This window comes from Physeter macrocephalus, chromosome 8, assembly GCF_002837175.3.
Source record: "Physeter macrocephalus isolate SW-GA chromosome 8, ASM283717v5, whole genome shotgun sequence".
In the NCBI taxonomy this organism is placed as follows: domain Eukaryota; kingdom Metazoa; phylum Chordata; class Mammalia; order Artiodactyla; family Physeteridae; genus Physeter; species Physeter macrocephalus.
In genome coordinates, this window is record NC_041221.1 from 22,014,896 (window position 1) to 22,037,585 (window position 22,690).

Sequence of the window (22,690 nt, forward strand, 5' to 3'; positions counted from 1 at the left end):
AACAGTGAGAGGCCCGCATACTGCAAAAAAAAAAAAAAAAAAAAAAAAAAAATCATTATATATGTGCTTAATGCAACTGAAATTCTGTGATTTCTACTTTCAGGAGAATGAATGCATGAGAATAAAAATTCTAGGAGACTGCTACTACTGTGTTTCCGGACTCCCTATCTCTCTCCCTAACCATGCCAAGAATTGTGTGAAAATGGGACTGGATATGTGTGAAGCCATAAAGTAAGTGTAATGCTTAGTAAGAGCTTTTTGAACTGTTTGATAAGTTTTAGTTGTAGCTCTTACAACTATTCCTACTTTTCTGTCTACTGAAACTAAAGACATGATTGTACATTTAAATATAAATGGGCAGAGACTCATTTATTCGCACGTGAGAACTAAGTCCAAAGTAAGCCTTCTGTGTTTTGTATTGCTATTATTAGTCTTAGATTACAGCAACACTGAGTTAGAATCTATGGGAAGGGACCTTTGTGTTTGTTTCAAAAGTGCTTTTTTAAAAAATGTAAAGGTCTCCTCCAGTCTTCAGGAAAAAGTCTGTACTCTTAGCATCTCTTGATTTCTGACAAGTACATGTAAATTGTAAGAGAGAAAGTAGTTTTTACCACCAGACTGCAATGAATATAAAAATCCAGCCCAGAATTACTCCATCTAAGTCACGCTCAGCCCTGTGACTGTAGTTTCAATTTATATCCATAATAGTTTTCTGCCTTGTATCTATAGGTTCTTTCATTGTAATTCTAGAGAAGATTTGCTTACATAGAATAATGTTATCATTACAGTTGACAAGTACAGGGTAAAAATGTGAGGTAAAAAGTGAATTTTCACTGCCCATACCATAATGCATACTTCTTTATAAGTACCTTCATAGGAGCCAGGATATTCTTATAAATGATAAAAGCTCTTGTTTGCTGATTGTGTGATTGAAGGATTTCAGTTTGGGTTTTTTTTTGGGGGGGGGGAATTGCCTATTTTTGGTCAAGTGATTTTCCCCTATCCTCCACATACTTTTCATCTAAACAGGATGGGAACTATCTGCCTGATGGTCAAATTCCTTGTCTCGGGGTCAAAGTAAATAGGACCTTAAGTGAGAAAGCAACAAGTCAAGTTATCACTGTGTTTAGCCCACCGTGGTGTTAGCTATGCACCGAAATGGACTGAGAGGTTTGTCGGTGGGTTTCCAGTGCTGGCCAGGGAAGAACAGTGAAGCCCTAGCCGCAGCAGAGTCCGCAGACCTAAGTGTCCAGATCCACTAGTTCAGCCTTTGTCGGGGGCCACTGTGGGGCAGTCAGGGATTGAGAGGCAAAGGAATCGAGAGGAATCGAAGGAAGATTCGAGATCCGAGGGGTGGACAGTGTCGCCTCAGCTTCCCACCTGAAATACATTGTGTGGGAAATAACTGTCCCCCTGCTTCTCCCCATAAGTAAATCATTTGTCTTCTCGGAGACATAAAAAAAAAAAAAAAGGTTTTTCAACTTTATTTCAAGAGTCATTAACTATTCACGCCACTATGGGTCTAGATGGAAGTGAATTTAATCAAAGTAGACCTAACAGATTTTCTCAAATGTATAACCCACCCCCGGAGGCCACCTCAGTGTTGGTCTCAAACATGAGGGGAAATGGGTTCTATAAATGGGTTTTGTGAAGGATGATATTATGTGAATCAATAACACATTGGATTCAACAATCCACCCTTTTACTAAAGCTTAATTTCTGCTTTGGAATCAACTGTTTTCCAGTTCTGTTAAGTTTATGTAATTCCAATATGTTGAAGAGCCTTTAGAAAAAGGATTCCCCCCAAAAAAAAAAATTAAAAAAAAAAAGATTTCCTACATTCTGTCCACTGGCATGTCGTCAGGTCATCAGTAATACCTTCTTTTGTTGTTACATTTATTTATTGGGGTTAAATATACATAACATAAATATTGCCCTTTGAACCATTTTTACGTGTACAATTCAGCGGCATTGAATACATTCAGAATGTCATACAACCATCACCACTATCTACTTCCAGAACCTTTTCATTGTCCCAAATAGAAACTCTGTACCCACTAAGCAATAACTCCCCAGTCCCTTCCTCCCAGCCCCTAGTAACCTCTGTTCCACTTTCTGCCTCCATAAATTTGCCTGTTCTAGATATTTCATGCAACTGGAATTGTACAATACTTGTTCTTTCGTGTGTGACTTATTTCACTTTATATAATGTTTTCAAGGTTTATTCATATTGTGGTATGTATCAGTACTTCATTTCTTTTAATGATGGAATAACATGCCATTGTATGTATGTATTGCATTTTATTTATCCATTCATCAGAGATACCTCAGTGATATCTTATGTGTCCAGCATCTCAGTGATGTCCACAGATTTGAGTGAACTTCCGGAGCTCTTCCTTATACCTAAACTTAAGTTTCATATCTTAATGGCCATGTGTCCCCATGATCTGCTACTCCTTAACCAAGGGCTTCTGAATTCTTCCTCTGCTATGTATCAACAGTTCGGCTCATGTACAGTTGACAAAGTGATCAGTAATAGGTTGTTTTAGCCCAATCAAAAAATGGGCAGAAGACCTGAACAGACATTTCTCCAAAGAAGACATACAGATGGCCAACAGGCACATGAAAAGCTGCTCAACATCACTAATTATTAGAGACATGCAAATCAAAACTACCATGAGGTACCACCTCACACTGGTCAGCATGGCCATCATTAAAAAGTCTACAAATAACAAATGCTGGAGAGGGTGTTGGAGAAAAGTGAACCCTCCTGCACTGTCGGTGGGAATGTAAATTGGTGCAACCACTGTGTGAAACAGTATGGAAGTTCCTCAAAAGACTAAAAATAGAATTGCCAGAAGATCCAGCAATCCCACTCCTGGGCATATATCCAGACAAAACTACAATTCAAAAAGATACGTACACCCGTGTGTTCGTAACAGCACTATTCACAATAGCCAAGACGTGAAAACAACCTAAATGTTCATTGACAGATGAATGGATAAAGAAGATGTGGTACATACATACAATGGAATATTAGTGATAAAAATGAATGAAATAATGCCATTTGCAGCAACATAGATGGACTTAGAGATTACCATACTAAGTGAAGTAAGCCAGAAAGAGAAATACAAATATCATCTGATATCACTTACATGTGGAATCTAAAATATGACACAAATGAACGTATCTATGAAACAGAAACAGACTCACAGACATAGAGAACAGACTTGTGGTTGCCAAGGGGGAGGGGGATGGGGGAGGGGTGGATTGGGAGTTTGGGGTCAGCAGATGCAAACTAGTATATATAGGATGGATAAACAAGGTTCTACTGTATAGCACAGGGAACTATAGTCAATATCCTGTGATAAACCATAAAGAAAAGAATATAAAAAAGAATATATATATGAATCATTTTGCTGTACAGCAGAAATTAACACAACATTGTAAATCAACCATACTTCAATAAAAAATAATAATAATAGGTTGTCTTGCTACATCCCCAATATAAGCCAGGAAAAGAGCACACACCTCAGCACATTTCAGAAATTCTTTGTTCTCTCTCACATACAAAGACAAGCATTTCCATTCCCATTTCTTAAGCCGTAAGATGAGCGTGAATACGGGAATTTTAGTTTTTCAAGCTGGCGAGGAGAAAGCACACACTTGGCACTTGGAATTTTGCCAGATTATCTCCAGTTTTGGTGGGAACCAGCAACATGGGTGCAGGAGCGTTTGCCTGTGTTTTTCCTTCCAAGTTTGGACCTCCACATTTATCCCGAGCCTTGCTCCCCGTTAGCTAAGTCACCACTACAGAAGCACTTCAGCTGCAGTTTTGGAATATTCCCAACGCTTAACGAGACTTTTTCTTTTCCTGTCATGAAAATGTAAACTGTTCTTAATCAAGGCAGTGATATTCAGGACCCTGACGGTGTAAGTGATTAAGGCTCCTCTTAAATTAGAAAGATGGTCTATTATTATTGCAAGCTCTAAGGGATTATTTCAACATTTTTCTATAGATCACACAGATTTCATCTACATGCATTAAAACGTTGGGTCAGTCAGGCCATCTGAACCCTTGATCAACTCATTTCTCTAAAAAGACATGAAGCATGTGGAGATTGTTAATTTAAAGAGTCGAATCAGTAACCAGTCACTTCTATCACAGACTGGCCTTGTGACTCCCGGGCCCTGTCAGGAAGGGGACACTCAGGGGGTGGGGAGCAGAGAGGAGCCATAGTGAGCAAAGGCCCGGAGACGAGGGCCAGGCAGGGCCCGGGCAGCTGTCCACACTCAGTGCTGATGGGGACAGAGCGGTGGGGCAAGCCTCCTATGTCATGTGGATTCTCCTCGTGGGAGCAGGAATGAAGGGTTTGGATGACTTGCAAAGTACCCCAAATAGGTTGGCTTTTTTTATAAAAAAATGAGAACAAGTAAGGAAGGTAGAGAGGAAGGGAGGGGAAAGAGACAGGCTTCTCTGTTCTTTTTTCAGGACGTCATTTACTTTTACATCATGGACCCATTTCCTTTTATCAGTAGTATGCTCAGATGATGTCACTTCATCATTTAAGCGTGCTTGTGTCATCTTGAGATGTTTCAGGTTCATTTTACTGCGTTCCACACCTGGTAACCCTACCGACTTGCTGTGTTGAAATCAGTGTCATTGCTTCCCTCCACGTTTCCTCTTCTTTCCGTGTAACTAGGGATACCTTCCTGCATTCTTCTTTTACAATAAAATTTTAATTGATAAATGTATGTAACTGGCAGAAACATATAAGCATCGCCAAGCATTGCTGTCTTCCCTGAAAGGAAGCTCTTCATTTGTCTCTTTCAATGAGCTGGCAACAGAGTCCTAAAGTATTTTTTAAATTATTTTTTTAAATTAGTTTCTTTTTAATGATAACTTATGCATTATTAAAGCTTCTTAAAGAGTATTCTTTTCTCTTTTCTGTTAAAGAATGTGCACAATGGAAAAGCTCTCATCTCGTGGTTATTTTTTTTAAATTCCTATTCAGGCTAAAGTCATTATTAAGCTCACAAATAAGCCGTACTGTCTCGGCACCAGAAAATATTCCTTGGGGACATACGTTATGCTAAGCACTAGAATTGCAAATGGCATCTAAGATTGTTTCTGATGGTACAAGGCAATGTCACACGAGTGTAGCATGAAAATTCTGAGGAGGTGTCAGCACATGTTACATGCTTGATACATATTGGTTGAAAAAGTAGAAACTACAACCAAAATGCTGCATCACGGCCCCTGCCATCCTGATGCTTTGCCGGCCAGAGCATTGGCTTGGCGCTGGTGGTTTAGTCTGGTAGTAACCGAAGAAAAATACCTTTCTCTTGCCTTGGAGCGGCAATCTTCTGCCACAGGAAGAATTCATGACAATATTTCCAACAATCTGAGACATTCTGAATGATAAAATGCCCAGAAAATTGGCCAGGAATTAAAGGAAGAAGAGGCTGGTCCTGGAAGGTGATGTGACTTTCCTTCCCTTTAGGAAAGTGAGGGATGCCACTGGAGTGGACATCAACATGCGCGTGGGAGTGCATTCTGGGAACGTCCTCTGCGGCGTGATCGGGCTGCAGAAGTGGCAGTACGACGTATGGTCCCATGATGTTACCCTGGCCAACCACATGGAAGCTGGAGGGGTCCCCGGGTAAGGCGGCACATTGGCTTTCTCTCGTCCAGCAGGTTACAGGGCTGGGAATAACAGGTCGACAGGTTAATAACTGACTGCTCAGTGATTTCTGTTGCCTTGGTTAGTATCACGTTACTGACGCCCAGTGGCCTTTTCCATTAACCAGATGGACATGAAATCTCAGGCCCCAATTCAACCACCCCTGCGACCCGTGGTCAGAGACTGTGGATGTCAGATCCTAAATTACAGACTTCTACTTATTTGCATATTTATGAATAGAGACCTAAGTGAAAGATGGTTTATAAGTTAGTGGAGATATATGGCGTTTCTCTATTATTGGTAACTTCTGAAATCGGTACTATTGAAATAAGCAAACGGTACCATCTGGATAGATGACACGAGAATCTCTATGCAAGTGCTGTAATTTGGAGAAGCATGAGAACAAGCATTGAGAAAGAAAGCCCATACTTTTATACAGATCAGCACACTTCCTAAAATGACTTTGGCATGCATTTCAAAAAAAAAAATCTTCATACCCCAAAATTCGATATGATCGAGTTTTAATTGCTGTAATTCACCATGCAGGTTTCTGTGAGTGCAGAGAAGCTCCAAATATTAGTAGCTCATGACATCTGGGAGCATCTTTCCAAAGCAGTGGTTAACAGACTATGAACCTTAATTACAGTCAATTTTACTAAGAACATATAGCCTTTCCTTCACTTGGGGCAGAAGAAATTTTCTCTGAAATCCCAAATAAATAGAAAGTCTTTTTGCATGTTCCTCCTTATATATCCTGATTGTGGTTTTAAAATGGAATTTCAGACGTGTTCACATTTCTTCCGTCACCCTGGAACACTTGAATGGGGCTTATAAAGTGGAGGAAGGAGATGGTGACATCAGAGACCCATATTTAAAGCAGCACTTGGTGAAGACCTACTTTGTAATCAACCCCAAGGTCAGTATTGTAGAGTCTATAATTAGCCTATGACTTCTATAATTAAAAGTGAAAAGGGCAAAGTACTGATATGGAAAGTGTTTTTAGTCAAGAACTTGTGTAATTCTTCGCTAGTCTTTGCCTCTAAAACTATTTTAAATGCTTATGTGTTTTGTAACAATGGATTCAAATATTTATTAAAGAAACAGTTGAAATGAATCGCTTGTTTTTATGACAAGGTTATTGTCTGCATCACAAGGTTGTATAGGTTAGTCAACGTTGATCAATGTGTGTGTTAGTCCCTGATGGACCCCTCCTGGCAGTTAGAAAATTAAATAAAGATAAGGATTTTGCTTAGGGCTTTGGATGATAAAAATCTAATGAGAGAAAGTAGGATGAAGATATAAGAAAAAGGGAAAGAAGAAACTTCTAGAAGATTGGCAAGTACACGTCATGTATACACTTGTGTGAGTACATTATGTGCAGACATAGTAACTTTGATACAGTAAACACCATTCATCGCATGCGGACAGCTGCTGGCTCTAACTCCCTTCACACCACGTGTCAGGCCAGAGCAGGGGCTTAGAGCTCTCATCTCTTTTAACCCTTCCCAGATTCCTGCCAAATGGGTACTACTGCTATTTACAGATTAAGAAACTGAAGCTCTGAGGGTTTCTGTAAACTCCCTCCAGATCGCAGGCTGGTAAATAGCGCAGAGGGCAAGACACACCTCTGAATTGTCAAAACCAATATCATAAAATCAAGGAGATCAAGTTTATTAACGTTTACTCACAATAACCTCCCTAAAACCCCAGTTTCACCTTCAGAGACAGACTTGCAACTGACTAGAGGGTTGATCTGGAGACAGGTGTATGACAAGCGGGACGAACTGTGCGGTGATGGGACAGGGACAGCACAGGGAAGAGGTTAAAAAAATGTGTACAAAGAACACTGAGCTCAGCTCTGTGCTCTGTGGTGACCCAGATGGGCAGGATGGGGGGTTGTGGGGGAGGCCCAAGAGGGAGGGGATAGATGTATACTTACAGCTGATTCATTTCGTTATACAGCGGAAACTAACACCACATTGTAAAGCAACTATACCCCCAATTTAAAAAGAAAAAAGAAAAAAAAAAACAAAGAAAGAACATTGTATTCAGGCAAAGAACACCAAAACACCGATATTCGGGGCCACTTAGCATCGGAAAACCCCCAATCGCTTTAGGAAAAAACACAACCATCAAGAACACATTGAAACAGATCAGCATGTTCTGTCTAAGAATCAGCTTTATAAAAACATCCCTTAAAATAGCTATTATTTTTCCCTAAGTTTCAATTACAGGTAAGTTTTGTTGTCTGGAAAACAAATCATTTGGCTCCAACAGCTCGTGGCACTGAACACCAGTCACTGAAGGAATGAGGGTAGGAACGAGGAAAGTGAAGGGCTTGATGTTAGAGGAATCTGCTTACTCAAGGGAAGCTTCTTGGTGGGTAGAGCAGGAAGGCGGGAGGCTGTGCACCTGTGCCCCGCCGGGGGTGATGCTTTGTTTCTCACCCCAAGGGAGAACGACGGAGCCCCCAGCACCTCTTCAGACCTCGATCCACCCTCGATGGAGCCAAGATGAGGGCTTCTGTCCGCATGACCCGGTACCTGGAGTCCTGGGGGGCGGCCAAGCCCTTTGCACACCTACATCACAGAGACAGCATGACCACGGAGAACGGCAAGATCAGCACCACGGTACACCCTCCCCATGCCCTAGCGCTGGGCGAAAGCCAGTTCCCCAAAAGGCATCTCCTGCCAAAGTAACTTTCGTCTGTCATGAGGCAGGCTTTCCATCTCCGACTTCTCAGATCGGCATTCTCAGATTTTCCTTACAGATATCAGGTTATCACTGAGCGCCGACCCCGCATTGCTAAGGGTTTTAACCTAGAGTGATTTTGCATTATAACTTTATTACCCAAGACTCTTATTTACAACTGACAGTAGCAACTGAATACAGCTGAACTCTTTTTTTAAATCCAGGTTTGTGTTTTGCTTCTGCTATTATGAAGTACAATAGAAAGCCCGAGCATCTTAATAAGGGAACAAATGAAGGCATGATGTCCTTGGAGTTTGAGGGGCATCAATAAAACTGTCGCTTCATTACATTATCCTTACTTCCAACAGAGAGTAAAGTCCCAATGCTCCTTACAACAGGGACATTCTCAATAAGATAGCTGAAGTGCAGAGAGACAAAAGAAAAACTCATAAGAGGAGAGAAAAGTAAACACAGTTGAGCACTTAGAGTAATCCCAGTGGTATAGTTAGATTTTGAAACAATCTCCGAGGAAAATTTCATGCAGAATGGCATTAATTGCGTTAGGGGTGCATTTGAGGTAAAGAAAGAAAACGGGATGTTACGTAGTTCTTATTAGCTGATGAGAAAAAGAAACATACCAGGCTGTCAGGTGAAAGTGGACATTTCACAGTCACACACCCAAGCCCAAAAGGCAGGGGCTCAGCATTCTTGTTTTGTCTCAGTTCCATCTCTTCTCTCAACTTCCTTTGTTCTTTCTCAACTGAAAAATAAATGATCTGACAGAAGATCATGATCCATCAGGCAGTCAACAAGGGAGACCACCAGGGCAAGTCCTAGAGGAGCTCGCATTCTATTGGAAAGAGAGAGACCCTAAGTAGGACTCGAGTGAACAAACAAGATCACTACCGGTGCTGCTCAGGACCGTGATGAAGAGAAAATGGAGTATCGTCTTTGGGAGTGAATGGTGTGGCTACTCTGGATGGGGCGGCTGGGGACATCTCGGAGAAGGGGAGAAGTCGGTGGCAAGTCAAATTCTGTGGCCCTGAGATGGAAATGAATTGGCATCTTTGAGGGCAGAGGGGAGGCTGGTGTGGCTGTAGCGTCATCAGCAATAAGCAAAGGGAGGTCATCAGGGTGAGAGGCTCTAAGTAATCATGTATAATTTATTCTGATTGTGATGGGAAGTCGTTAGAGGGTCTCACGCAAGGGGAGGGCGTAGTATAGTTAATGCTCTGGGTAATGGAGCAAGAATGCAGTGTTCCGAGGGAGGAGGATGGTGCCCTCTTATGCTAAGATTTTAGTAGTAGAAACAGTGAGAAGCAAACTCAGGTTATAATTTGAAAGCGGAACATGTAAGACTTGGTGATGGAGCGGATATGTATGAAAAGGAGGATCAAGGATGAGTCCACACTTTTTTGGCTGCACGCCTAGAAGAATGAGGATGCCATGACCTGAGGTGACAAATACTTGGGCAAAGTCAGGGGATTTCAGATGGAAAAATCCAGGTTTTGCTAATGGACGTCTTCACATCAGTATGCCGTTTAGACATCGAAGTGCAGCTAGGAAGTTGGCAGTTGGGTGTGCTAGTCTGGAACTCAGGGAAGAGGTCCCAGCTGGAGATGTGGATGTGAGAAGCATCAGGTCTTAGATGATATTTGAAGCCATGGAGCTGGATGAGATCGTAAGAAGAGAAAAGATCCAAGGAGGCAGGACTGGGGCAACTGGAACCTTCCAGCAACTAGACATTGTTAGAGGAAAGGTATCCTAAGACCCTAGGATCTAGTAGTCAGGGAAAGTGGATGCTTCTGTCACTCTTATGAAAAAAGTTGGATAATTTCATCTCAACACTGCATTTATTATTAGTACTAATGGCTAATATCTCTCATCGAGATTTATTATAAACCAAGAGTTGGTCGGTTGGTCGGTCGGTTGGCTGGTTGGTTGGTTTTCAAGAAATAAGAATCAGATCTAAATATTAAAACGTGATTTTCTGTGCTGTTTCATAGGTGTACCTGTGAAAATAAGGCCTTGCTTTTCTGGGTGTGTGATTGATGTTGCTGTGGTTGCTAATTTCTTATCAGTCTTTATTGGCTCAGGACTTAAGAGCAACCTGTCTGCCTTACTATCTCAGCAAAACACTGAAGGAGAGATTTCAGCCTGACTTTTAATCTGTTATTATGTGTTAGTGAAGATGCCTCTTGCAAGAGAGTTATAACTGGCTAGAGATTTGAACTTCAGGAAATTGTGTATAAAAATCAGAGGGCCTCTGGAACAAACTCAGTTTTCTTGACCAGCTGGCCTCCGGTCACAGAGATGGAGCCTAGGGACTGCCTTAGTAGAGACAGAGGACATCTGAGGCTTTGGTTATTAGCACATGAAGCCCATAGGACTGTGTCCCTTACTCAGTTCCAGAAAGATCCCATTGGCATTCTTATTAATACATCCCAGGGTTGAACAATTGTCATTGCCAGAAGTTATTTCCTTTATCTAATCCCGTATGCAGAACTTCATTGACTCTTGATTTAACATTGATAGAGCTGGTAAATAATGCGTTATTTTACTTTATATAATAACACTTGGAGTTCAGTTATTTTTTTAAGACTCACCTTTCCCTAGGCTGACTACATTTCCTGATCTAACCTTGGAGATCAAAGCAACAAAGAACAGTTTATTTGGAGCCACTTTGTTCCAAGTTTTATTTTAATTATTTTATTTTATTTTAATGTATGAGAGTGAATCTTGTGGTTTTTCAAGCCTATTATTGAACATTTGGCAGTGGAGACCCCCACTGATTAACTCCGACCAAGGTCTCTCTCTGTCATTGACCTTTTTCAGGAACTACCAGCACGCATATATGTACATTTCTTCTTTTTGATCAATGATTCTCGCTTTCACACACTTAACCAATAGTCCCATTTCTTAACAGCCCAGTCAGTGATAAGGATTGCCTATAGATTTTATGATCATGTTTGTGTTTTAAAGCATTTTTAAAATTTCAGTCTGACGCCAAACTACATTTTCACATCATTTGTCTACAGTAACTTTAATAACAGTCCTCTGCAGGCATTGTTTGAAATCGTATCTGCAAATATCAGGATGGAAATGTAAAAACTTCAGACCACAATCCTGACACTTCTAACATTTAGAGTTTATAGATTACAACAACATTCTAAATGTGAACTGAATTTTTAATCATGTTTCACATTTATAATTAAGCTCTTTTTCTCCTCATGGGTAGTTATTTGTTACCTAAATGATATTTTCCATGATAGAAGAAGAAATATACATTGTTATCACTGCAAGATTCTAAATGTATGTTTTTGGCAACTAATACTCTTGTTTTTAATAGGATGTACCAATGGGTCAGCATAACTTTCAAAGTCGCACCTTAAGGTATAGTTTATGTGTCTACATTCCACGTGCTAATTTTTTAAAGGCTTAATTGTTCTTTATTTATTCCTGAAAGTAATTATCATCAATTATAGTAATTTTGAAGTCTACTTCTTCCAAAAAAAGAGGAGCTACTTGTGAAAACCCCTACTAAATTGCTTTCAGCGTCTAAAAATAGGATTATTGGTGTCGTTTTATTGGAGTTAAAAGAGGGAAAAGGAAAACACTGCCTAGTAAACACTTTAGAACTTTAAATTGTTTTCTTAAAATGATTCTTCTTCATATTAATCTGTAGTAAAAAATGGAACTTTCTTAAAATGAGTAACTTACCTAAAATGATGTTTCTGGGTTTGAATCCTAGAAATAAAAGCAAGGTAAGTCCAGCCTTTCTATAGTGAAAAGAAGTGCAGCCCACCCTGCTCCAAAAAAGAAAAATTGCTTCCACAAAGGCCTGCAGGCCCCTGCTGTCATCTTCACAAGATCACAGACAGACACTAACCCTTTTCCTTGTCTGTGTTCCTCTGTCACAGACAGACACTAACCCTTTGCCTTGTCTGTGTTCCTCTGGCTTCGGGGCTCAGAGTCTTACTTTTTTTTTTTTTTTTTTTTTTTTTTGCGGTACGCGGGCCTCTCACTGTTGTGGCCTCTCCCGTTGGGGAGCACAGGCTCCGGACGCGCAGGCTCAGCGGCCACGGCTCACGGGCCCAGCCGCTCCGCGGCACGTGGGATCTTCCCGGACCGGGGCACGAACCCGTGTCCCCTGCATCGGCAGGCGGACTCTCAACCACTGCGCCACCAGGGAAGCCCCCAGAGTCTTGCTTCTGCATTGGTTTGGGAGCTAAGTACTTCTTATTGAAGATGTTAGGATAATTAATGAAAGGCCCAAAACTTGAGTCAGCTTTTCTTTCCCCACAGAGACGTGAGTTTATTCCTGTAGAAAACGCATTGCCTGAAGCTAGTTAGATCATTCCTTGCCAGATCTTTAGGGCACACTATTTCAGACCCCTCTATGTTACTTTATTTTTGTTGTAATGAGCTCTAATTTGTACTTTGTGTAAAATTTGAAATTTTAACATTGACATATAACACTTAGAGCCCTATGTTATAAGGAAAATTGGGTTCTTGGGCTTTTGCAGTGTTATTTTTTAAGTGACAAATACCAAATTAAAGAGAGCTTAAGGTAATTTAAGAAATATTTTGGGCCTGTCACATATCTTGAGAAGGCTTGACTCTTCAGGCCAATAAGAGACTAGCACATCTGCAAACAACTGTCTACAGAATTTCACGGACATCCTTTCGCCTTATACGTGCTATGTCCTCTTATCTGTCTAGTGGGAAATACCTCGTGCGGTGCCAGTATGATGTGGGCAGCGTCTTTGGGGATAAGCACTGTCTGAAAGACAGTGATCAGAAGCTGTCATTTTTATCTGTACCAGGCATATGGGAAATCTAATTTCATCCCTACAGGGTTACTCCAAGGTAGATGAAATTGCCATTATCATTTTAGGAGGGAAGCCGAGGTGCTGGGTTAGGAGATGACCAGAGTCACGTGACTGTGGAGGCAAGGCCATGGTCATGCCCAGGGTCTGTGACACCAAAACCTGTGTTCGTAGCTGCTCTCCTGTCCTGCCTGCCCTAAGAGCTCCTAAGAGCTTCCTCCACATCTACTCCACTTTCCTCCATGGTGGTTGATCTTTGGTGGCCCCAAGCCTCACAGAGAGAGCTCGGCTTTCAAATCAGCCTCACCTGGGACTTCCTTTGTACGTCCTGCCTACGTAACACGGCCAAGGTGCTAAAACCTCTCTGAGCCCACAGCCCGGCAGTGAGTGGGCATCACAGGGCAGTGAAGCATCATCTGAGATAAAGCAGGACCTCTTCCACACCTCTTTAGATATAGCAGCCCAGGCCTGGGGGTGGGACAGGTCGGGAAGGGAGCTCAGGAGAAAGAATGGAGAGGAATTGGAAAGAGGGCTTGGGGACACTGAGTACTGGGGAAGCCAACGGTAGGGCAGGAACAAGGGCAGGAAGGTCAAAAGTGCTGAAACGTTGAAAATCTGAGGAACAAAGCCCTGCTTGGTGAATTAAGAACTCCTCGTGGGGAGATGATCAGCCCCAAGGGTATCCCTGTCACTTCTGTAGTGGAGGTCACAAAACTATGGAGACAAGGAAACTGTCTACATGTTAAGAGCTGTTAGCCAGAAAATTAGTGACTACAAAGGGTGCATAATAATACGCATTTATTGGCTACTTCATGTGCCACATTTACTGCATTGAGCACCGCACAGGCATTATCACAACGACAATGCCATTGTTGGCACCCTGGACATATGATTGAAGGGTTAAATTTTCTTGTGAGCTCAAGGCGCCTACACTGTTCCTTCTCACACTTGGAGACACTTTTTGAAAGAGAAAGCCACCAAACTGAAGTCAGGAATCTCAACACTTGGCATAGGGCTGATAAAAAGAAAAGAGTCTACAGTGAATGTAGCACCTCAGCCATAAATGAGAATGAGCCATCCTAGGTGATTGCTAAGATGCCATGCGTTTTGTAAAAGAAGGATCAAAATTAATTTGCCTTCCGATTTAGCTTGGAATTTGCCATGCTAAAACCTCTTAATTCCATTGGCTTGGTGACTACAGGGGGGTCACTTAATATCGTCCTGTTTTTGAACCAAAACTGCCCTTAGCCTTTTTAAAGAAAGCAGGACCTGAAAGTGTGAATCCACCAACAATGATATAATGTAGGTAGATTACCCGTCCATCTCACTAACGATAATTCCATGAGATTTAATTACAGATAAATATGACATCGCACACTTAATACTATTCTTATCTATATAGAGAGGCAGTTCTAAACTCAGAAAAGTATTATTTTTTTTCCAGAGTAGGAGGTCTATTCAGTGAGTAATTTAACCAACCACAAGACAAAGAAAGAAGCGGGCTTCCCTGGTGGCGCAGTGGTTGGGAGTCCGCCTGCCGATGCAGGGGACACGGGTTCGGGGAAGATCCCGGTCCGGGAAGATCCCACGTGCCGCGGAGCGGCTGGGCCCGTGAGCCGGGGCCGCTGAGCCTGCGCGTCCGGAGCCTGTGCTCCGCAACGGGAGAGGCCACAACAGTGAGAGGCCCGCGCACCGCAAAAAAAAAAAAGACAAAGAAGCCTTGGGCTCACTCCCATGGGGCTGGGTGACTCGGACACCCAGACTCAGGTGCAGGCTCGTTCAGGCCAGTTTGGGAAGGGCCAGATGTGCTCATACTCTGTGCAGTAGATGTTTAACTTTTAAAAACAGGCATTATTTTGATTTTCTCCTTTACATCATTCTCATGCTATTGTCAAATTAACCTTGGAGAACTCATTCTTATCTTGGCACAATTTATTTGCAACACATTTTATATTATGACTGAAGATTATTTACTTCCAAGATCAAGGGAGCGGTCTGCACGTATAAGTGGGGTTTTCTGTGAATAGTGCTTTCCAAAACTGAGGAACATATAAATACATGCCATGAAGCTTTGACGTGTCTCAAGTAAGACTTTAGTTCTGAAAATTCCTGAAAATTGACCAAGGAAGACATAAAACAGGAATGATTATTTTGTCAACCACACCACATTTTTACAAGGGAATTTCCAAAGCCAGTATGTTCTGTCATAAAATAAAGTTTATAAAGGCAACAATTCAAGGGCTAGTGCATCTCTTGGGACAGAAATTTCTTTTATCTGAGACACCAAGGACATATCTTTCAGTGTTGCTTTTTAATTTCACTCTGAGCAGTAAGGCAACATTTTACTGCACCAAAGACTCTAGCCAATTCGTTCACGCCACAGAGTGGCTATATGTTAATAGAGAAAAGGCTGCACATAGACTGTTTCCTTTTTAAAAAAAAATTCAGTTAACAGAATCAGACAGAAGTTTTGGTATCATAGACACACAGGCTTACTGTTTAGTTTAGTAATAATATTCTTACCCAAAATATTTCCTCCTTCATATAGAACCAAGTCACAAAAGAAAAGATTTGAAGAGGAATTAAATGAAAGGATGATTCAAGCAATTGATGGAATCAATGCACAAAAGTGAGTACTTTTAAATGATCATTCCTCTCTTATTTCAATCCTATTATTTGAAAATAATGACATATTTTCCCAAAGAATTTCCCCCCAAACTCTGTCATACTTATCATGACAAAGCCAAGTTTTCTGAGGCAGTTCATTCATTTCACCTCAAGCGTCCTTAATAATAGCTTTTGTTAGTAGTATTTCATCTTTTAAAAATGTTTTGACTCTGCCTAATCCTCCCCAGGTAAATTACTGATAAACAACGTGATACATCATTATAGAGAGATAATTAGAGCATAGTGTGTTCAGTAGCATACTTTTAAAAGATCAACAGATTCCACATGGGAAAATCGTTAAGTTGTAATGTGTGACACTATTCAAACTGCATTCATCCTCCCACCCCGAAAAAAATCAGAGAATGTGGAGGTACCTGTGTTCTAAATCCTGGAAGAGGGTCTTGAGCATTAGAATCGGAATTCATGGAGGCAGCAGGAGGAAGACCAATTCTTTGGAGGCCAAAATATCATTCAGTCTGTAAAGCCAAGAATTGCTATTGTAGTTTTAAATGGTCCAAAAAGGCAGGAGACAAGATTTAAAGAAGGTGGTGGCTTTCATGGCTTGCACAGAATGATCACATTCGCCGGCCTTGGAATTCTCCTTAGGCGTGTGTGCCATGGCTGACCTCACGAAGGGCAGGAGGTAAACGACTCAGTGTGGTTCCTGGTACTCATTAGATGCTCCATAAATGTTTATTGGATTAAACTGCGGTGAAAACCTTAGTAGATCCAAATGAAAAGGTTTTATGCGAAAGTTTTCATCTTTATGGAAACTATTTAATTTTTATCATGAAAGTTGACTCATGGAAAGTGTAGATGATTTTCACCTGGAACTGTGCCTCCAAAATTAAGTTACACAGCTTTGCAAAATGCATACCTCTTCTAGACTGTGCCTTGAAAGTGTGCATTTCAGAACATTTACAGTGCGTATGAAGGAATCGCATGAGTGTATGTACGTAGGTAGGTGGTGTGTGTATGTGTGGAGTTCCATACGTATACAATAAAGTCTCTAGGGCTGGCTAGAGCTGCAATTCAGGTATGCCAGCACATTGAATGCACACCTGCCTAATCCCCGTTGTCTACTCCAAATAGATAAAGGCTTCCACCTGCCATAGAGCACTCAGGGCACACGAGCAGTGCCGAGAGAGGTGCTTTGCCTGATACCAGGATCAAAGTCAAAAACAGTCTCAACTCTGCCCTGACTGAAACCTCAACACCTCACAACTGAGAAACAGTGACTACCCGTAATGTACTGGCAGCTAAAACCCAGGGAAGTCTGATTTCACACAATGTAGATTCATTCGACCAGAGGAAATAGCAGTGACTACTCTGTAACCCACTGGAATAAAATACAGCAGAAGAGAGAAGAAATCTTGTTCCTTGACAAAGTTTAGCCAATTACAATGATAAGAGTAATAATAAAAAAACGGATGTATAAAATCAACCTCAGCATGTCTTCAGGCAGGACGCCTACCTTGTTAAACTACTTTTATGCCCACTTTTTAGAACGTTCCTACTAAAGGACTCATTAGAAAGTACAATCATTGGCTTTGCTTTATTTTTGTCAAGGTTGTTGTTTGTGAATTGTCTGTCAGTATGGTACCATTTTGTACTCAAATACATGTTTGGTTACCACCTTTGTGTTTTAATGTAGTTTTATGCTAGAGACGTGGTTAACGTTGGTGTAATTGCTTATGCTGTAATTTTCCCAACACATTTCAGAAATCAAGTGGAGGAAAATGTCATGCTGTACTCAGAAATCAAAAGGAGAATTTTTTAACTGGAAGCTATTATGCACCTATTTTTTTAATTAGCTTCACTCCCATTCTGTTATGCCCTCCTCATTAACCTCTCTTGTTCTTCGATAAGATGTTCTTCTGATCTTATTTGATTTTCCCCTTGAGGATTCAATAGGGACTCCAGGCTTGATGTACCATTCAGTCGTGTTCTGCTATTGACATAAAACAGTGATTTATATGCAGATTTTCATGTATTCATTCATTTACTCATCTAGCAAAGCGTTTGTTAAAGGGTGAGCAGTGTCGTCAGTTGCTCAGCATCAGACATGCATACCAAGACCCCGGGCCTAGTGTTACCCCTCAAAGCCCTGAGTGAGGGGAAGAGAGATCGCTGCACAGATGCCCTACCGTTGTGACAGGTGAAGAGGAGCAGGACAGCACAGATGAAAAGTCTCAAGTTTTCTGGAGGAGGTGACACCGGGGCCAAACCTTGAAGGAAACTAAGAGGGAGAGAGGGAAACCTTCGTGGTGTGATAACAGGACGCGCCAGGGTCAGAGGGGTGCTTCCCAGTCTTTAGCACAATCAGGACCCAGGTCGCCCCTGCAGGAGTCTCTCAGGGTAAAGAGGCTTGAGTGGGAAGTTGGATGTCCTGCGAAGCAACTTGGAGCCCTCCTGAGGGAGTGGGGCGTGAACACTTCGAATGGTTCTAAGCAGTGACTGTGTGATCACCTCCACCCTGCTGGTGTGCAGAGGATTCCTTGAGACAGGAAGACCCTAAAGTGAATGCTGCAGAGCCAAACCAGAGATGGCCAGGCCCCCGTGAGGGCGGAGCTCAGAGCAGAGGTTTTGACTTAGTCTGGGTGGGTGATGTCAGCTGAAGAACAATGCACAACCTGAGAGCTGTGAATTAAGTTTTACTGGGGGCAAAGTGAGGACTGTAGGCCAGGGGACAGCCTCTCAGGTAGCTCTGAGGAGCTGTCCAGAGAGGTGGGGAGGAGGTCAGTGTATACGTGATCTTGGTGAAGGGGGGCGCGTGCAGCCCAGCACATGTTTAGGCAGAAGGTTACTGCTCGTCACAAGGAGCAGACGTGCCCATTAATAATTTTAGTGCTTTTCTAGATGTGAGAAGAGGCAAGACATTGGGCTCATAAAATCTCCTGAAAATATCTTAACTATCCGAAGGCCTTTTCTGCCAGTTTTCCCAGAGCACAGATGCCTCATTCATGACCTCCACCCTGAACCCCTTTGAAGGTGTGTTGAAGGTCAGAGACAACAATGGCCAGTGACAAAATCCTTGTAGAGGCAGGTGGCAAGTGGCAATTTTTAGTCGGCAGCGAGGTGAGAGGGAAGAAAGTGTGTACCAGAGGTCTGCCCCGAGGAGGATTACCAGAAGCTTCTCCTCTCGGGAGGTGCAGAGAGGGGAAGGGGAAGCCCTGTGGGTGGACGGACCAGACCATGCCCTCCACGGCAGTATTTTTCTCTTGAGGAGCTGGGCGCTCCTGTAAGATTCATCTCAATAGAGGGGTGTGCTGTACAGTTAATATTCAGAATGAGATTGCAACGTCAGGTTCTTCCAGATTGGGTTAAAAAAAAAGAAAAACAGTAGGAAAGAGGTAATGTGAAAAGTGCAAAAGGGGAGAAACAGGGGCCCCTGGGGTGCAGGAAATGAGCTGGTGAGTCAATGAAGGACACGGAACCCAGGTTTAATTATGTCTGAGTGGAGTGGAGTGCATGTATGGGTGGATGACCGGCTGACCCCAGGGCTGGGGAAGGATCGGGCTTCCACACCGAGAGACCACCTATCCAGCACCATTTATTTCAGCTGCAGGTCCATGGACCACCTTTCCCAAATGCCACAGGTCACCCAGGGCCTTAGTGCACAACTGAGGCCACTTGGACCTTTGGATTCAAGGCTGCATAGGTAGGTGGTGTGTTAGTCAGCTGGGACTGCCGTACAAAATGCCATGGGCTGAGTGGCTTAAACGACAAAAATTTATTTTCTCACAGCTCTGAAGGCTAGAAGTCCGAGTCAGGGTGCCAGCATGGTTGCTTTCTGGTGAGAACTCTCTCCTTGACTTGCAAAAGGCAGTCCCCTTGCTGTGTTCTCCCATGGCCTTTCCTCTGGGCTACGCGGAAAAAAGAGAAAGAGCGAGCTCTCTGGTGTCACTTCTCATAAGGACACTCATTCTCTTGAGTCAGGTCCCCACCCTTAGGACTTCATTCAACGCTAATTACTTCCTTGGAGGCCCCATCTCCAGATACGCACACTGCAGGTTAGGCCTTCAACGTATGAAGTGGGAGATACGAACAGTCAGTCCTTAACGAAAGGAAAGTGGTCTTCTCTCTATTTTAGCATCCCCTTTGCGATAACATTCCAGAATAATTCTGCATGAGGATGTGGATGTACTTTGCCTCTCAGCTCAAGTCAAGATCTTGTTTAGAATTTCCTTCATTGGCCTCAGCCTAGCACAAAAACAACTTAGTATAAATTAATAATCATTTTTTGTGTGTAGTGCAGGGGCGGGGTTGACTTTCTTCGTGCCAGAGACCACTCGGGTCAGGAACAGTGTCAGGAGACCGGGAATATTACACACATTCTCCATTCTCTTCTCTGTGTGTAGTTCCAATTCCCCAAAATATTTGACCTTATTTTCCCACACAAATCTTTCTGACTCCAAATATCCAAATGACATTTATAAATCTCTGAGTTTCCTATGAATCAGTAATGGGAATTGAGGCCACCTCAGAGAACCCACAGAGACGTGAGGCCTGTGGGGAGGATGTGCTCTCCTTAACTCTGAGGGCAAAAGAGGAAAAATTGGGCCCATCACTTATGGCTTCAAGGAAGAAGCCTTTGGCCAAACCTGACCTGCTGTGGGAAAAGGAAGGCACAGGGTAGATGTGGGTCCGGCAGTCTCACCATAAATATCTTTGCTGCAAGGGGATTCACCTCAGGACTAATTGGCATAAGACAGTTTTGCCATAAAAGATAAAGAAAATAAAAGAGAAACATTGAAATGGACATCATGAAACATTAGCAACACAATTTTGAAAGATTTGATTGCAAAAAATAAAAATGCAAAAAATACTTAGATGCACTTAAAATGTGTGTAGATACGTGGTTATAGTTGTATTTGGGTGTATCTTAGAGAAAGCAATGATACTTTCTTTCTCAAGGTCGATCACTAAGGATTCAGGATCTAATGTCAGACATACATTCTTTACGATATAAAAAAATCTGCTCTAAGCCTCTGCAGATTCCCCTGGGAGTAAAACGAAAAGAGAAGGGACTCTGCTATTTCTTATCAATATGTGTAACGTGTATCACTGGTGATACATATCCAGACTATACTGAAATGTCCCATCACATGCCCAGTCCTTATATTTCACCAAATCATCTAAGCCAAATTCTGTGCCAAATACCACAATTCTGTCTATTTCATGATCTTCACTATCAAATGGCAAAAAAATTCACCATGTCCATCAACAGATGAATGGATAAAGAAGATGTGGCACATATATACAATGGAATATTACTCAGCCATAAAAAGAAGCGAAATTGAGTTATTTGTAGTGAGGTGGATGGACCTAGAGTCTGTCATACAGAGTGAAGTAAGTCAGAAAGAGAAAAACAAATACCATATGCTAACACACATAGATGGAATCTAAAAAAAAAAAAAATGGTTCTGAAGAACCTAGTGGCAGGACAGGAATAAAGATGCAGACGTAGAGAATGGACTTGGGGACACAGGGAGGGGGAAGGGTAAGCTGGGACAATGTGAGAGAGTGGCGTGGACTTATATATACTCTACCAAATGTAAAATAGATAGCTAGTGGGAAGCAGCTGCATAGCACAGGGAGATCAGCTCAGTGCTTTGTGACCACCTAGAGGGGTGGGATAGGGAGGGTGGGAGGGAGACGCAAGAGGGAAGAGATATGGGGATATATGTATATGTATAGCTGATTCACTTTGTTATAAAGCAGAAACTAACCCACCATTGTAAAGCAATTATACTCCAATAAAGATGTTAAGAAAAATAAAATAAAATAAATTTTAAAAATTTTTTAAAGAAATGTATACTCATCAAGAATTATACAACCATTTCTTTTTGGAGAGGATAGGACCTGGATTCTTCTTTTGCCTCCAGCTTCTACTATTGCATGATAAATTTTGTAGAGACGGCAGGAGAGAACAAGCTGTTGTATCTAGATCAGCCAAAGAGCCAATGATTAATGCTCTCAAAGACTGTTGTCAATTACTAGCTGCCTTTTATATATTTGCCATAGCTTGGTAAACTGTTGGATTTGGTGGGTGGGAGAGATGACTGCTCACTGAAGGATGTGCAAAGATTGATATATTATCATTTTCTAGTGTAATGAATCCAAAACTGTGAATCTACAGTTATTTTATCTATTATGGCAAAACAGCCTTATGGCTAATTAGTTGTACAGCAACTCTGCTTGCAGCCAAGATTCTTATGAGCAAATACCTTGAACCAACAATTGGAATTCAGTCATTTCCCCAAGCATCCATCCAGGGATCAAGTCTTATGAACCTGTGTTAGGTGTTGGGGACACAAAGAAAGGCAGACTTTGTCTTGAGTGCTTCCTGTCCACCTGCAGGGCAGACAGGTAACTAAAACCTAGAAACATGGGGGCTCCACTACCCAGTGAGGAGCTGGTTTTATCTCCACTTTATAAATTTTGCTCGTATTTTATTTCCAAACTTATATTATCCAGGAGCATTTTTTAAATAGAAATTTCATCTGTAATAAAGAAAAAAACTTTTTAATAAGTTACTGGCGTACATTATTCATAGGATATCCATAATGAGTACAAAGTTCTAAAAAAGAGTATAGCTAAAATTTATCTTAAATTTTATTTTCTGCTCCTTCTAATATTAACCAAGCTTTGATTCCTCCAACTAGTGCCATAAAACAGAACAATAGGGGCTTCCCAGGTGGCGCGGTGGTTGCGCGTCCGCCTGCCGATGCAGGGGAACCGGGTTCGCGCCCCGATCTGGGAGGATCCCGCGTGCCGCGGAGCGGCTGGGCCCGTGGGCCGTGGCCGCTGAGCCTG

The 22,690-nt window shown here is 42.0% G+C and overlaps 1 protein-coding gene across 1 annotated transcript in view; it reads left to right on the top strand.

Moving 5' to 3' along the window:
• The window catches only part of ADCY2 (adenylate cyclase 2), a 438,072-nt gene that overhangs the window by 306,938 nt on the left and 108,444 nt on the right, over positions 1-22,690 (top strand). Inside the window, exons 7-12 of the mRNA XM_024121370.2 lie at positions 104-231; positions 5,505-5,663; positions 6,468-6,600; positions 8,138-8,314; positions 11,725-11,768; positions 15,753-15,833. Coding sequence (XP_023977138.1) covers positions 104-231; positions 5,505-5,663; positions 6,468-6,600; positions 8,138-8,314; positions 11,725-11,768; positions 15,753-15,833 — 722 coding nt within the window. The remainder of the gene's footprint in view (positions 1-103; positions 232-5,504; positions 5,664-6,467; positions 6,601-8,137; positions 8,315-11,724; positions 11,769-15,752; positions 15,834-22,690) is intronic.